This window comes from Stigmatopora argus, chromosome 10, assembly GCF_051989625.1.
Source record: "Stigmatopora argus isolate UIUO_Sarg chromosome 10, RoL_Sarg_1.0, whole genome shotgun sequence".
In the NCBI taxonomy this organism is placed as follows: domain Eukaryota; kingdom Metazoa; phylum Chordata; class Actinopteri; order Syngnathiformes; family Syngnathidae; genus Stigmatopora; species Stigmatopora argus.
The window spans coordinates 6,789,834-6,804,995 of NC_135396.1; the positions used below are offsets into that span (position 1 = coordinate 6,789,834).

Sequence of the window (15,162 nt, forward strand, 5' to 3'; positions counted from 1 at the left end):
TTGTAATGAATGTTCAATTGTTTTAATGTGCCCGTCTATATGTATGTATTCATGTGTATGTATATTAATATATACGTACCTACATGCCTGCATTTTAATTAACAAATAAGAAATGTTGATATTAATGTGTATATCTTAAAAATCTACGCGTACTGTAGAGTTTAAAACCCCCCTAATATAATTCAAGAAAAGCGGAAAATGGCTAGCGTTTCGTTTTAAATGGTCACTTAATAAATAAGTCGTGATGAGTGGCGGTGGACTTCGACATTGTACTTTAAGTCAGTCGATGGACGACGCACACTCCATCCTCTAGAGGGCACTAATGCGCCTGAACGTTGTTATCCAAGCAGGAAACGAACGTGATTCTTTGCTATGATACGACGTCGAAAAAGCAGGCGATTCCGCAAAAATGGCGGCTGGTTATGCTTGGTTTCTAGTGCTCGGGTCTGTTTTCCTCTGCAATCTAATGAAAACACTGTTGCCGAGTATTTCCTCGTTCGTAAGTACCTGTCGCTTGGCTGTAGTCGCTTGTTTTTTTTTGTCAACGCTAAATAATTAATATACGTCAGGCTATTTAAAATGTATCTCTGCAGCTCTCCAGGATGGTCCAAAAAGATGCCGAACAGGAAAATGAGATGAGAGCTGAAGTCCAGGCGATGAAGAAAGAGCAGTGTTCAATTAGTATGATGGATGAATTCGCCAGATATGCCCGGTTAGAGCGTAAAATAAACAAGATGACAGACAAGCTCAAAACACACGGTATGGGGAAAATGTCCTTTTATTAACGTTATGACATTCTCGCTGCGTGACTACAAAAGTATTGTCTTTTATTTGTGTACCCTAATTTAGAAGTTACCACCAGTTACGAGTAATGTCTTGGTCAATATTTTATTATTGTTTTTTTTTAACCATGTTGAAAAATAAATCAGGCAGTTTCAGTTATGATGCTAGATTAAAGTGGAACATTTGTAGCAATTAATTTACTGTAATGCCCTGGTATATTCAAAAATTAAGCAATAATCACTAGTCAACTCCCCAATATAAAATGTCTGAAAAGAAATATTTTTTCTCCAAAAGAATCTCACATTTAGATTTTTTTTTTAAAATCTGGCATTGAACACTGCAGAAATAATCCAAACTTTGTATTCATTTCAATTGAGGATTTATTGCATCTATGCAAAAAAATATGTTACCAGCTTTACTACTATTTAATACATGCTGTCATATTCCATATATAGGACAAAACTGGACTAACAAATGGAACAGTACTAAAGATGTGTGAAATGCTTGAGAAATTGTTTTATGTTGACAGTGAAATCAAGGTCTGCACAACAAGCCAAAATGAAATGGGTTGTCAACATTGTCTTTTACATCCTGCAGGTAGGCTCAACCCATCCTTCCAAAAATTGGGTTGTTGAAGTCTGTTTGAATGCATGTAAATGCTTGGAGATGATCAACTTTGTATCTCAATGTTTTTTGTTTTGTTTTGTCAGGGAGCTCTGATGATCTCTTTAATTTGGAAGTATTACTCTGATCCAGTCACTGTGGTTCCAAATAAATGGATTGCACCTGTAGAGCGTATTGTTGCTTTCCCAACTGGAGTCGCAGGTATTCTTCCCATCCCATTCTATCCTGTTGTTCACAGGGGCAAAGAAATCACTAAATTACTGACATATTCTGCTTTTACAGGTGGTGTAGGAATTACGTGCTGGTTAGTGGTTTGCAACAAGGTAGTAACACTGGGTCTCCATGCCTTCAGCTAGAAACGAAAGATTCAATTATACACGCCAACACATTGTGTATCCAAGCATCAAATGCTCATCAATCTGTTTGTAAAAATTATAGCAACACATTTGGCATGTCATTGAAGAATTTTGTTTGTAAGTTCAGTTATTGTGTATTTTGTTTGTATTAATATATTCTGAAAAGCCTTTTTAATAAAAAAAACCCAACAACATTAAAACAAGTTTTGTTTCATCTTTTTTGCTCATTCTATTTGTGAGAACACAATGTATTTAAACCATGCCAATACATTTTTCTGACTTATTTTAATATTGTATTTTATATATTTGGTCTTTGCAAAAATGGAAAAGTGACTGGTTTATATATTGTGGTAGTGAGGAGAAGAAAAAGGTGACAACATTCAGTTTGGGCTCATGACGACAAGTCACGTTTGAAACCTTAAAACAAAAACTGTCCCCCAAAAAATGGACCAAAAAAGTTTCTGAGATTCAGCACTAACTTGTTCTCAGCTTGCGCCCATGTTTTAAATCAAATCAAATAATTCATCAAACGAGTTTACAGTATTTATTATGCAACATTTCTGAAATATACTCACACTAAAATGACATATTAAACACAAGAATTGTTATTGAATCATTGAAGAACCTTACCTTCCTTCACATGCTACCATATTCTGTCCAAATATGTCTAGCGTCAATATACGAGAACACGTGATATCAGATACACCCACTTACGGGCGTGAGTGACATGACACCTCACTCTTTGTTCTGGCTTAAATGACAACATAAAGGCTCTATCGGATTTCCACAAGTTGTAAGCATTTAAATGCGGCTGCTTTGGAGTCGCGTATAGTTGCTATTTTGTGCATTTTCTCATTTCATTTGCAAAGAGGCGATGAGTGCGAATCTGCCGGATTCGGCACGGAAGGCAAGGGAGGAAGGTCATCCGAAAATGTACAATGGTAAAGAAGCTCCACCAACTTCTCTGCCATCGGTCTACCCCGGATCGAGCAAATATCGTGCAATTAAAAGCATAGAGGACAAGCTGGTTCCATATAGAAAGAGTGGAGGTATGTAGTATCTCATTTGGCCACACTGTCATCTCACCATCCAATTTCAATGCTCTCAGTAATCAACCAATATTTTTAGATTACAAGATAAAGTTGCCTCCGATCAACGAGAAGCCCCAGACCTACGATATGCCAACCAATTTGAGTATTAGAGATCTCAAGAGGCAAAACGGCGATTTGCATCTGCAGCTGATCGTTTTCAAGACGCAGTCCAAAGTTATGAAAAATGTCCTGCACCGCCACACGGTGGCAGTGAAGGAATACCAAAAATTGGAAGGCAATATTTGTCAGGTTGGTCATTTTCTGAACCACTTTATCCTCACTAGGGTCACAGGGGGTGTTGGAGTTTATCCCAGCTGATTTTGGGCACGAGGCGGGGGACACCCTGAATTGGTGGCCAGCCAATCGCAGGGCACGGGGAGGCAAACAGCCATTCACCCTCACACTCATTCCTAGGGGCAATTTAGATTGTCCAACCAGCCTACTATGCATGTTTTTGGAATGTGGGAGGAAACCGGAGTACCTGGAGAAAACCCACGCAGGCCTGGAGAGAACATGCAAACTCTACATAGGTGGACTGACCTGGATTTGAACCCAGGAGCCCATAACTGTGAGACCAACACACTGCCATGCCATCACATTCATCATCTTCCATTTGCGGGGATGGCTGGAGCCTAGCCCAACTGTCTTCGGGCAAAAGACAGACTACACCCTTGACTGGTCGCCAGTCAGTCATAGGGCACACAGACAGACAGACAACCACTCACACTGTCACCGATTGGGAATCGAACCCAGACTGCCCGCACCATAGTCAGGCAGAAGAACCACTGCACCATGCAATCACATATACACTTTAAATTGAATCAAATTTTGAGGAGTCGCTATGTTCTTCTCTCGCTTTCCTGAGTTTGCTTCGTGTTCTTCCTCTCACATCCCAAAACATTTTTTCTAATGACTGCATATTTGAGGTGGCATGGTGCAGTGGTAGAATTGTCGATTCACAATCTAGAGGTTGTGGTTTCAATTCCCCATCCTGGTAACCGTCCCTTAAAATCCTTGAGCAAGATACTGAACTCCACGTTGCTCCTGATGTTGCATTATCAGGAGGTAAATGAGGTTAAGGGTCAAAGTGCTTTGAGTGTCTTACAGGTGAAACAGTGTAAGTCCTTTCACCAACTTATGAATAGAATGTGAATGTGGTTGTTGCATACAAGACAAGCCATGATGAGAGAACGCGGTTTAGAAAGCTCGATATTTGATGTAAAACACAAATAAACTCAGCCACAACCTGGTTGCAACCTAAATATAATAGGTCATTCTTATCATGTGTACTAACTAGCTCATCTCTGCTGCTTTGTTAAGAATGTGACTATCCAGTTTTTTTTAGTTATATAAGATTTCATAGGAATATTTCAATACATTTTCCTAGATCCAAGAACAGCATCTCAATGAGGTGAAGGTTTTACGAAAAATGATCGGCAAGACGCGATCCAGCTGTGACTTGGTGGTAAAGAAACTGCAGGCTGCAGAGAAGGAATTGATGGAATCAAAAGACAAGATCCTGCAGCTTGAATCGCAGATCCTCCACCATTCAACCATGTTGGAAAGGGAAGAGCTCAGCCACAGGTTGGAAGAGGCAACCCTAGATCTGAGGGAGAAAAACAAGCGCATATGGGTATGTTTAGAAACAAAATGCCTCAAGAGCTGGAGTACCACACTTTAATTGATGGAAATTACTTCTGGTATTTAGCTTCTGACTTTTCTCACTAAATCAGAATGAAGTATTCTTTTCGGGAAAGGAAGCATATTTGGGAGCTTAATCCTTTCTGTTCAAGTTGTTACATGCAATGATTTTTCTTGAAAATAGGAATTAGAGAGGAATAACACGGTGCTTCAAAGCACACTCCATCGCCACATAGCAGGAGAGCAAAGAAAGCTGTCTAAGACCAATGATGTGTTCTACTGCCTACAAACACGAGTTTATGAACTGACCAAAGAAATTCAAGTAAGTCAAAGCTTGTTTGGTTAATAGTAATAGATAAAACTTTTTTGGGATGTGTAAAAAAAATGGCCAATGAACTGCATACATCCAATTTAAAATGAGAGAAAAATAAAATGCTTGTCAGTTTGAAGATTAAAATATTTTCTGTTTTCATTTCTCTTATGCATAATTTCAATAGAATTTGGGGTTTTTAACATGTTGGTTTTATTTTTCAGGAACGAAAGCAAGAACTGGCAAACCACAATCTACCTGCTCTCCGATTCGAACATTTGATAAAGAAAAAAGGTACACTTACTGCACAAATCTCTCTGCGAGTGGATGTAAGTGTTTTTTTTAGTCACTTGACATTTATTTGCAGAAACATGTAACAAGATGGTCCAGACTGATGAAATATACTATTCACCCATTGAGTTTTCGATCATGTCGGACTCTTTCAAGCCTGAAGATGAGCTGCAAAGGTGGCTGAGCTCAACAAGCACAGTATGTCATTCAGAGTATTGTTTGTTTTCAGTTTGGTTTTTGAAAAATCATCCCACATCTATTATGAGCCTGCATTTACCAATAATGTCTTTGAAAATTGAATTCTAATGTTTGCGATTGAATGTTTTCCAGGATAATATTCCACGGGCGTCTTTGGCAGTTAAATACCTGAAGAAAATTGTGCCACAAAGTGAAGGTTTTAGAGGTAAGCCTCTAATGGTACCAATATTACACTGTGCTAAATTTAATTCACCATAACAGGGTTGGTAAAAAAAATGTCATTGCTGGGTTTTGGATTGGATTGGATAACTTTATTCATCCCGTATTTGGGAAATTTCGTTGTCACAGTAGCAAGAGGGTGAGGATGCAGAAATAGGAAAGGCATTTTAGACATAAATAGATAGGTAATAAGTTAATAAATACATGAATAAATGTATAAATAAATAAGCGTGTTGCTGAAGTATATATATATATATATATATATATATATATATATATATATATATATATATATATATATATATATATATATATATATATACACACATATACACATACAACGATACATATACATACACACATACACATATATAAAGACATATATACATATATATACACATAGATGTACATGCATGCATACGGTAGGTCTTTCAGATATACTTTGTATTCTGCCACTTTATAATTTACAAAATAAGCACTGGGTAAACGTATAATCCATATACAAAGAAAATTATTTTCAAGGGTGATTTTTGATTCTGCGTACTATTAAGCTGGGTGAATTATACATGAGAAATAACAGCAGTTATCCGCTACAGAAAAAGACTTGTACTTATGGTATCAGCATAATTCTTATGAGGAATATTTCTGTAGTCTCCAACTTGGAAAAAAAGGGGGTAAACATGGCATCTTTATGCAAATTCAATGGGGTTATTCTTTGTAATTCCCCAAACCTGCACAAAGTGGGAGAATACCAATAATTCTCTTGGCTAGAAGTAACAATAGAAATAGATTGTTTTTACCAATGGACTAAATATTTTGCTTTTGCTCCTAAAGCACTCAAATAGTGATAGCAATTAACCCCCATGAAAATTCTCTTTCAGACATTGAGAAAAGTCCTGCTCACAAAATTGCAGGGGACTATAGCAAAAGTGAGGAAAAAGACGTTTTTCACGACTCCGACTCAAAAGAGGATGAGGATAGGACAGACACGGAAAAATATCCAAGCCCCTGTAAATTTGCTGAGAAAAATGTTCCAACGCCGGCTCAGGAAAAAGAAAGCAAACTCGCCAAAATTCGACGTAAGTACGTGTTCACACCAGTGATTACAAATCTGCACATGGGGAGACCAACTCACAGTGGCGTGGACCAGATATCACGAAAAAGTCAGGGTCATAGACCAGAACCATCTTGGAAATCAGTCATCCTTGAAGAAGACACATCTCTATACGACTCCCAAACAAGCCAACCTGATATGGATCCTTTGCCCTCAAATCCCATTGACAGTTTTGAGTCTACCATTACCTCACAATCTTTTAGTTGATACTGCTTTTTTGACCAATGTTGCATCAGTAAGAAAGGAAAGCCTTTACAGGCTCTTCTAAATTGAGTTATTTTTTAATTCTTGATATATCATTCATCAGGTTGTGAGCATCCAAATAACTATGACGGTTTGTTATGGTGAACAAACCTTTGCATGCCATAGTATTCTTTGATGAGAGAGCAATCGGAGCACAGTGCCATGAAAGTTTGGATATACTAAACTTTTTTATGCCACTGTAAATCATTTATATTTTTTTGTACTAACCTGCCTCGACAGTAAAATAAAACTTCAAACCATCATCATTAGTTGCATGTTGCGAGTGACAGATGACAACATACAATTCAATAGCAAAAAGAAAGCAATAAACAACTAAGCTAAATACAAATACCCTTTTTATCAAGGCCGTAGGTAACATTGGCATTCTTAGTTGCCAGTGTTGTGGCTTTTATGAAATATAAAATGAAACTGAAAAAAATAACTACTCATTGGGGGTTTTCTGAGTGATTTGGAGTCTCCGTCAAGTAGTCATTTTTAGAGGAAATGGGTAAAAAAAAAAGTAGGGTGAGATGAGGGGAAGGCGTAAGGAATGAGGTTTGAAAATGACTACCAAGTTTGCATGCAAAAAAAAGATGGAAAAGGAAAAATAATGTACATAAGGATTTGCTTCATCTCTAAAAGAGGGCGTAAGATGCTCAGAACAGGAGTTCTTGGATTGATGGAAAAGTAGTATAGTACTAAATTACTGTTTTCAGGAGTAGTGTGGGGGTTGTTTAGTCAGGTTGTGGCAAATCAAAGAGATAAATAAATATTTCAAATAACGACCACCATTGTATTTTCTTTTGAAATGGATAATTCAGCACAGTTTAGTAGTGTTGCTCAGTTTTAGTAACCTTGTGGAAAGTACACGCATTGAACAAGTGGGCGTGTCCTCAACCCAAAGTTTAGAAAATACAATTTTCCATTTTGGTTCATGCAAAATGTTCATCTCTAAAGTATAGTATCCTTTTCAGTTAACATCGGACGAACGACTGTGAAAAAAATGAACCTAATCACTTTGCGATTTATGTTCTCCGCAGCATGAATGCAATTTCTCAGCAGGTAAGGCGATGTTGCCACGCCCCCCATTGACATCATCCACCGCGAATGATGTCGGTTGCGTCGACCACCTGTATAAGAATAGGTGTCGTCTTATCTGGGCTCTGATATGAGGTAATAACCGATGGCGTCATTAATAGCGACACTGAAGTCGGATTTGGAGCTTCACAGCCATGTAACGTTCGCCTTGGATTTTAGTGGCCGTTCGCCGCCTCTCGTGCGTCCGCCTTGGGTTGTTTTTTTTTTTTTTTTGCAATGCGGCTTTAAAAGAGAGAAACGTGCTGCTGCGAGGGAGCATGAGTATACACCAGCGGGACTTTGCACCGAGGTCAGGGGCCGAGGGGGACGCGTCAAGGTGCATCAAAGAACCACCTCAATCATGCTCGCTGCCCAGACTGCTCACCGGTCAGCGCATTTCGCAATCTAAATCATATACGTACAAATCTCAAGAAGACAAACTGAATCCGTATAGGCGAAATGAAGGTATTCAACCAAACGCTGCAATTAGCTGCAAATCTTATCAACTTGACATTAACTTGATCATGTGATTCCATTAGTGTCGAAGCTGAAATTGCCACCCATTAGGGACCCCTTAAAGTTGAGGGAACAATCTGCGCAAAATATTAAGGAGCTCAAGAACCAGAATTATGTGCTGCAACAGCAATTGAAGGATTCAAAGATGGAGAACAAACTGTTGAAGAACGTTCTGCATCGTCATTCGGTGGCGCTGCAGCAATACCAAGATTTGGAAGGAAGCATTTCTCAGGTGGGTGGGTCTTTTCCCTCGTGGATTCATATCTGTCATTCTTTAAAAATATGGATTGCATGCTCAAAACTCACTAGTATAGAACACAATGAATGCACTAGAGGTGGAATATGTTCTTACACTCAGTACCAAAGTATTCATTCATTCATTCATTTTCTCAACTGCTTTAACCTCAAAAGGGTCGTGGGGGGTGCTGGAGCCTATCCCAGCTGACTTGGGGACAGAGGCGGGGGACATCCTGAATACAGGGCACGAGGAGACTGACAACCATTCATGCTCGCACTCATACCTAGGGGCAATTTAGAGTGTCCAATCAGTCTACCGTGCACTTTTTTTGGAATGTGGGAGAAAAACAGGGTACCCGGAGAAAACCCACACAGGCCCGGTGAGAACATGCAAACTCAAACACAGGTGGACTGACCTGGATTTCTACCTAGGACCAATGTTCCCTCTAAGCTGCACGCGTGCGCAATTGCGCACTACTCTCGTCTTCTCTGCGCACAGCAAATCATATGGAGCGCACAAAATAAAATCCCCCTTTTTTTATTTTTTTTATTTTTATTTTATTTTTTATTTTAAGCTGTGAGGCCGACGCGCGAACCACTCATCCGCCGGGCCGCCCATTCATAGATATTAATCATTACATTTTATTATTACTAAATCATTTGTGTAGTAGACATGCACCTGCTTATGGCTGGTGTGATACTGGTGTGTGCTCATAGCGAGCAATGATGATGTTGCTCACACCGGTCGGTACTCAGTGTGCTCAGGGAGGTTGTCTTTCTGCCCAGACAAACAAAAAAATAGAGGGAACATTGCCTAGGACCCCAGAACATTTCACCGAGGGTTTAATGAATTACCCACCTCCTTCTGTGCGGGCCGCATGGTTTTAATTGCCACAATGTGAATGTTTTCCTGTCTTGTTATTTCGACTCTGATCGATTGCCAACCAGTTCATCCTATTGGCTGCCGTTTGCCCGATATCAGCAGCATTATATCAAATAAGCAGATGTGTATGCACTCATTGTCTATATTCCCAGACATATTCTTGGATCTTCTAGATACAAGAGCAGCACAGAAACGAAGTGAAAGCTTTGCGGAAGTTGCTCAGCGAGACACGCTTGAGTCGTGATAATCTGGTTAGGAAGCTGCAAACTACAGAGAAGGAGTTGTTAGACTGCAAAGGCAGGATCAATCATCTCCAGTGGAGGGTTTGCCGGAACCCAAACCTCCTGGAGAAGGAGGAACTAACCCGCAGGCTCAGTGAGTTTACCATACAGCTAGAGGAAAAGGAGAGGAGGATACAGGTATGTTTTAGAAGCAACATAGCTCATGAGGAAGGATAACAAAATATGCTATTAGCCATAACGTAACTAGGGGAGAATGTGGTTGGTTGTCACATGGGTTGGTTGTCTCACTTATTATAACCCTACTGGTTAGTGTAAAACAGAGAGATACAGAGAAAAGAGGTGGTTGTGTGGATTTTTTTTTAGTGTGCCTTTTTTAATCATGCATTTTAGTTCTTGGAGAAGAGTAACATGTTGCTTCAAGGCTCACTCAATCGCCAGGTAGCAAGTGAATACAAAAAGATAACCAAGACCAATGAGTTTTCTCTCGGTCTCCAATCAGAAGTTGGTGAATTGACCAGGAAAGTTGAAGTAAGTTGTAATAAATTTGGTTGTACATGGTTGCATACTGATGGGACACTGAGATACAGCATTCATTTTGTTCTTTTTTTTTTCAAGCCTGACAGAATGAAAGAAACAGAGCCAAGTAGTATGTATGGTATGCGATCACAAAAACAAGAAAGAAAAGGTACAAGTGCACGAGTACTCGACTTTGTCATTCTTGTTAGTTTTCAGTGTTGTTTAACACTCGTTTGTCATTTTTATAGTAAAACAAAGCAAAATGGTCCAGACGGAAGCATTTGTCTCAACAAATAGCGATCCTGCCAGTAGGCTCAAATCTGAACTTTCGGACACTGACGAGAACCCTCATCGGTGGCAGACCCCTGACAGCTCAGTACGTTATTGAAAACAATAGATGATTTGATTTTTATTATTTTTCTAGCCTTTCTTTGAGGAATTTACTGTTTCCTTTTTTCTGCATACTAAAGACATTAAATGCCACGCCACCTGGAATAATAGCAAAATTGCTAATAATTGTGTTTTCCAGGATTATGGACCACAAACGTCTCGAACAAGCGAACAAAGAAGTAATAACTCGAGGCTTTCTGACGTTGCAGGTGAGACATTCATGCTTCTTAGTAAAACACGAATCTGAGAACATATTGTATTACGTGTGCGGTCGATTGGTCGCCGGTCTTTTGGTCGCCGGTCTTTTGGTCGCGGTCTTTTGGTCGCCCCGACCGCGACAACGGGCGACCAAAAGACCAGCGACCAAAAGACCGACGACCAAAAGAACGGCGACAAAACGAGGTAAAACAACACGGTCTACGCATCAATAAAAGCCAACAATGGCCATGAGCAGTTTCACTGAGCCGACGTGTTAGTGTATAAGAGTTTGTATGTACATGCGTTGTCCCTTTGAGAAGGTACGTCAGTCAGGGTCTTAACAAGTTCTCCAACAAAAAACAATAAAAGTCTGGGAAATTTGGAGCTTTTCTTTAGCCTAATAATTACTAGGGCATTAAGTATGACTAAATAGTAATTCACAGTTTGTATTTAGGGAATTTGAGCAACGATTTAAATGGTAATGATCACTTACCTTCCGGGCGACCAAAAGATCGGCGACCAAAAGACCGGCGACCAATCGACCGTGTACCATTGTATTATGTGTAGTATTGTGCTTTTCATTTTGTAATGTCCCGGTTGAACGTCCGGCTTTTTTGGTTATGCTTGGTCACGGATCGCATATAATAATAGTGAATTTTCAAAAGGTTGCAAAAACGTGCACTTAAAATCCATTTGTTTGTTTCAGTTGGTGGTGAAATCCAATGCAAACGACGGGAGTCCTCCAAAGACACAAAGGAGTCAGAGGAAAAGAATGAGGAGGAAGAGGATGAGGAAAATAGTAAAAATGAATATGACGAGGAAGATAATAATGAAGGAGGAGGAGGTGGTGGGAGATCAAATGAGAACAACAATGAAGAGAATCGTGGAAGGGACAATCATTATGATAAAGGTTTTGAGGATGAGCGAATGGACAAATATTACGGAAAGGAGAGATGTGAGGAAAAACAATATGATTCTGAGGAGACACGGTTAGACGAGGACCTTAAGGAGGTGACAAATGAGGAAGAGGAGGAGGACTATCTGGACGAACAAGAAGAAAGGAACGAGTCGCAGGAGAAAAATGAGGTAACAGAGGAACAGGTAGAAGAGGAGTTGGTGGAGGAACTGAAAGAGGAAGAGGAGGAAGAGCAGATACAAAGGGAGAATGGGAAAGAGGAGGAAGAACAGATACAAAGGGAGAAAGGGGAAGAGCAGATACAAAAGGAGAACGGGGAAGAGGAGGAGGTTGTAGAAAGGGAAGAGAGGAAGCAAATGGGAGATGAGATGACGAATGCGATTGAACTGAGAGAGCACGGCGTGAAGGAAGAGGTTGACGAAAATGTAGTGGTCGTAGCGGTGAAAGAAGAGGAGCTCAAACAACAGACAAAAAGAAAGGAGAAAGGTGATGAGAAAGACATTAAGACATACAAAAAATGCTCCATGGCGTGCATTCTACGAGAACCCAAGGTGGCAGCTCTGCGTGAACCCAAACGATTAGCGCGGCCCAAAGTTCGCCGCAAATACAACTTCACCCCAGTTACTAAGAACCTTCATCTTGGGAAGCCAGCCTACAGCGGGGTGCACCTGAGGTATTTTAAAAGCTCATCCTTGCCGCCGAAAGAGGAGACGCATTACTGTCGTAATCGGAGACGTACCGCAGACATAACAGAAGACGCCTATCTGAGTGACGAACAGATGAGCCAACCGGATGCCGCCAGTGACGGCTCGGATTTGGATTTAAACACTAATGAATCGTCTCTGTGGACTTAAAGCAACAGTGACAACCAATTGGATTTTTTTTTGCCCTGGCTCTCCATGGAGTTTTGCCAGTGGTGAACTTGCAGTTCATTTGTTACTGCAATTATTGCCCACTTTGCGCCATTGCTTTTCTGGGTTGTGTAAAAAAAGCACCCGAGGGCACAAGACATTCAACTTTTTACATGAATATTGTGATTCTATCTATTTCCTAATTTGTTTACGTGCAAGTTCCTGGTTTGGATTAGCAAAAACTACCTAATTTCCATGAAACTCTTTGGTAAGGTGTGCCACGGAACCACGAAGCAATTAATGTGCAATACTGCTTCCTTCTGGAACATAAGGCTCCACCGTACTACAACGACCAGACAGGGTTGATCCTTTTTATTTTATTATTATTTTTATTGCAGTGGTTTAGCTTGCCTTTTTGTGCCAAGTGACAATTTTCATGCTGATGATATAAAACTGGTTCGTTGGGTGCTTTTTGTAAACTTCAAATGTTGTAATTATAGTAAATATTTTTAAAACGCTACTAGATCATGAATAAATATTTAAAAAAACGGTCAGCACAGGATGGCATTTTTATCTTGCTTGTCGGGTCAAGATATGATTGTTTAACAAACCCAAAATTGTGCTGGAATTCTTAAGTTCATAATAAGTTCATAAGTTCTAAATTCATCAGCCTCTCAGTTCTGGGATCGAGGGTTCAATCCCAGGTTTGCACTTTGCTGTGTGGAGTTAACATGTTCTTCCCAGGCTTGTGTGGGTTTTCTCAGTGTACTTCTGTTTCCTCCCGCATCTCCAAAACATTTATGCTAGGCTAGTTGGACACCCTAAATTGTCCCGAGATATTACTGTGAGTGTAAATGGCTGTCACCTTGTGCCCATATTGGCTAGACACCAATCCAGGGTGCCCCCCGCCTGGTGCCCAAAGTCGACTGGGATAGGCTGCAGCACCCCCAGCAACCCCTATGTAAGTGGTATGGAAAATGGATGCAAAATGTATTGCTTGTTTGGTTATTATGATGCATGCATGCAGTAAATTTCAAGTCCATGTTGCAGCACACTGAAAATTTTACTCCTGGCAAGTTGGCAACCATGTTTTCAATCGAGTCCATTGTGAGTAGTTTTCAAAAAAAGCAAACTAAACACCTCTAAGAGCCATTGAAAGTGAATAGGATCTGGAGTGCGGTCTAATCATTGGTTATTTTTAAAATAATATCTATTTTTTGCACGTCAGTTTTTAGAAACAATATTTTTTAAACCAGTGAGTCACCTTGTTAACTTCATTACTTGGCCAAATTGTTTTTATTTAATACTGGTAAGTTTTTATGTGATTTTGTTGTTGCACTTTGTTTTTCTTGTAGATACTGCACAGTTTTTACACATTGCTGTTGCAATTTTTGGAAAGAATAATAAACCTGAAGGCTTTTACATTACTTCGGAATCAATTCTTTATTTTTGATACTTTCATTTGGCCCAGATAAATCTATTTGGGTATATATTGGCCTCTAGTGGTACCTGAAAGAATTTTTAAACACAACTTGTCACTCAGCTTTGGCTGGTATTAAGAGCAATAATCCATATTTACATACGTTAAACCTCAATATTTTTATTAACAATTGGATTCAACAAGTTACCATCCACACTTGTGCCTCATGCTCTGTGCTTAAGTTATCCATGTCAAATGGATCTGTCATCTTACTGCAAATAATTGTTTTTGAAATCATTGTCATCTGACACTTGAATTGAAACCTGGCAACTCATTATGGGAGAGGCCAGATGCATGTAGTAATCATAATTTACATTGAGTTCATATCATTTGAATACCAAGCCAATGTTTAAAGATGCTGCAAGGTCAAATGCTAAAATGTACACAGTAATATATACTCAGGAACAAAAGCGAAAAGAGCAGTGTGTCTAATTGGGAAAATAACATTTCTGTTATAAATGTTTCCTCTTTTAATTACTTACTGAGAAGAGAAAAATACATAACATGTGCTGGTAATATTGATTTGATAGCTATGCAATGATAGCAATGCACAAAAGATATAGATTTTTTTTTTAACCGGGTGGCCTGGCACCTTGAGTGGTTAGCATATCGGCCTCACAGCTCTGGGGTCCTGGGTTCGAATCCAGGTCGGTCCACCTGTGTCTCGGAATTTGCATGTTCTCCCGGGCCTATGTGGGTTTCCTGCAGGTACTCCGGTTTCCTCCCACATTCCAAAAACATGCATGGTAGGCTGATTGGACACTCTAAATTGCCCCTAGGAATGAGTGTGAGGGTGAATGACTGTTTGTCTCCTCGTGACCTGCGATTGGCTGGCCACCAATTCAGGTGATCCCTGGCGTCTGGCCTGGAGTCAGCTGGGATAGGCTCCAGCACCCCCTTTGACCCTAATGAGAATAAAGTGGTTCAGAAAATGAATGAACTTTTTATGACTTATGGTTAAATGCAATGACTTAACATCATTTGAA

At 39.8% G+C, this 15,162-nt stretch overlaps 3 protein-coding genes across 7 annotated transcripts; all 3 read left to right on the forward strand.

Annotated features, from left to right (window-relative positions):
* Nucleotides 1-285: 285 nt before the first annotated feature.
* On the forward strand, nt 286-1,960 carry get1 (guided entry of tail-anchored proteins factor 1). Its single transcript, XM_077610659.1, has 5 exons — nt 286-499; nt 594-759; nt 1,313-1,380; nt 1,494-1,608; nt 1,690-1,960. Exons 1-5 carry the CDS (start codon nt 410-412, stop codon nt 1,761-1,763), a joined length of 513 nt encoding a protein of 170 aa, XP_077466785.1. The 5' UTR covers nt 286-409; the 3' UTR covers nt 1,764-1,960.
* Nucleotides 1,961-2,555: 595 nt separating this feature from the next.
* On the forward strand, nt 2,556-7,593 carry LOC144083803 (lebercilin-like protein). Its single transcript, XM_077611891.1, has 8 exons — nt 2,556-2,812; nt 2,892-3,103; nt 4,242-4,487; nt 4,680-4,817; nt 5,030-5,099; nt 5,173-5,294; nt 5,427-5,499; nt 6,395-7,593. The coding sequence occupies exons 1-8, from the start codon at nt 2,638-2,640 to the stop codon at nt 6,832-6,834; spliced, it is 1,476 nt and encodes a 491-aa protein (XP_077468017.1). The 5' UTR covers nt 2,556-2,637; the 3' UTR covers nt 6,835-7,593.
* A 394-nt stretch (nt 7,594-7,987) lies between these two features.
* LOC144084084 (uncharacterized) lies at nt 7,988-14,123 on the forward strand. 5 transcript variants are annotated; one of them, XM_077612398.1, is made up of 8 exons: nt 7,988-8,412; nt 8,487-8,695; nt 9,757-10,002; nt 10,216-10,353; nt 10,441-10,510; nt 10,590-10,717; nt 10,871-10,940; nt 11,636-14,123. In XM_077612398.1, exons 1-8 carry the CDS (start codon nt 8,226-8,228, stop codon nt 12,697-12,699), a joined length of 2,112 nt encoding a protein of 703 aa, XP_077468524.1. In that variant the 5' UTR covers nt 7,988-8,225; the 3' UTR covers nt 12,700-14,123. The 5 variants fall into 5 exon arrangements, with proteins under 5 accessions (XP_077468524.1, XP_077468525.1, XP_077468523.1 ...); XM_077612399.1 differs by having other exon boundaries at nt 10,264-10,353; XM_077612397.1 differs by having other exon boundaries at nt 10,216-10,510.
* The last annotated feature ends 1,039 nt before the right edge of the window (nt 14,124-15,162 follow it).

Bases quoted from the DNA above. Each gene is read 5' to 3' on its own strand.
- LOC144084084 (XM_077612397.1), top strand. From the start codon at position 8,226: ATGAGTATACACCAGCGGGACTTTGCACCGAGGTCAGGGGCCGAGGGG. The intron at 8,696-9,756 runs GTGGGTGGGTCT...TGGATCTTCTAG, and splicing joins TGGAAGGAAGCATTTCTCAG to ATACAAGAGCAGCACAGAAA. The intron at 10,718-10,870 runs GTACGTTATTGA...TGTGTTTTCCAG, and splicing joins GGCAGACCCCTGACAGCTCA to GATTATGGACCACAAACGTC.
- LOC144083803 (XM_077611891.1), top strand. From the start codon at position 2,638: ATGAGTGCGAATCTGCCGGATTCGGCACGGAAGGCAAGGGAGGAAGGT. The intron at 2,813-2,891 runs GTATGTAGTATC...CAATATTTTTAG, and splicing joins TCCATATAGAAAGAGTGGAG to ATTACAAGATAAAGTTGCCT. The intron at 5,500-6,394 runs GTAAGCCTCTAA...ATTCTCTTTCAG, and splicing joins ACAAAGTGAAGGTTTTAGAG to ACATTGAGAAAAGTCCTGCT.
- get1 (XM_077610659.1), top strand. From the start codon at position 410: ATGGCGGCTGGTTATGCTTGGTTTCTAGTGCTCGGGTCTGTTTTCCTC. The intron at 500-593 runs GTAAGTACCTGT...GTATCTCTGCAG, and splicing joins TGCCGAGTATTTCCTCGTTC to CTCTCCAGGATGGTCCAAAA. The intron at 760-1,312 runs GTATGGGGAAAA...TTATGTTGACAG, and splicing joins AGACAAGCTCAAAACACACG to TGAAATCAAGGTCTGCACAA.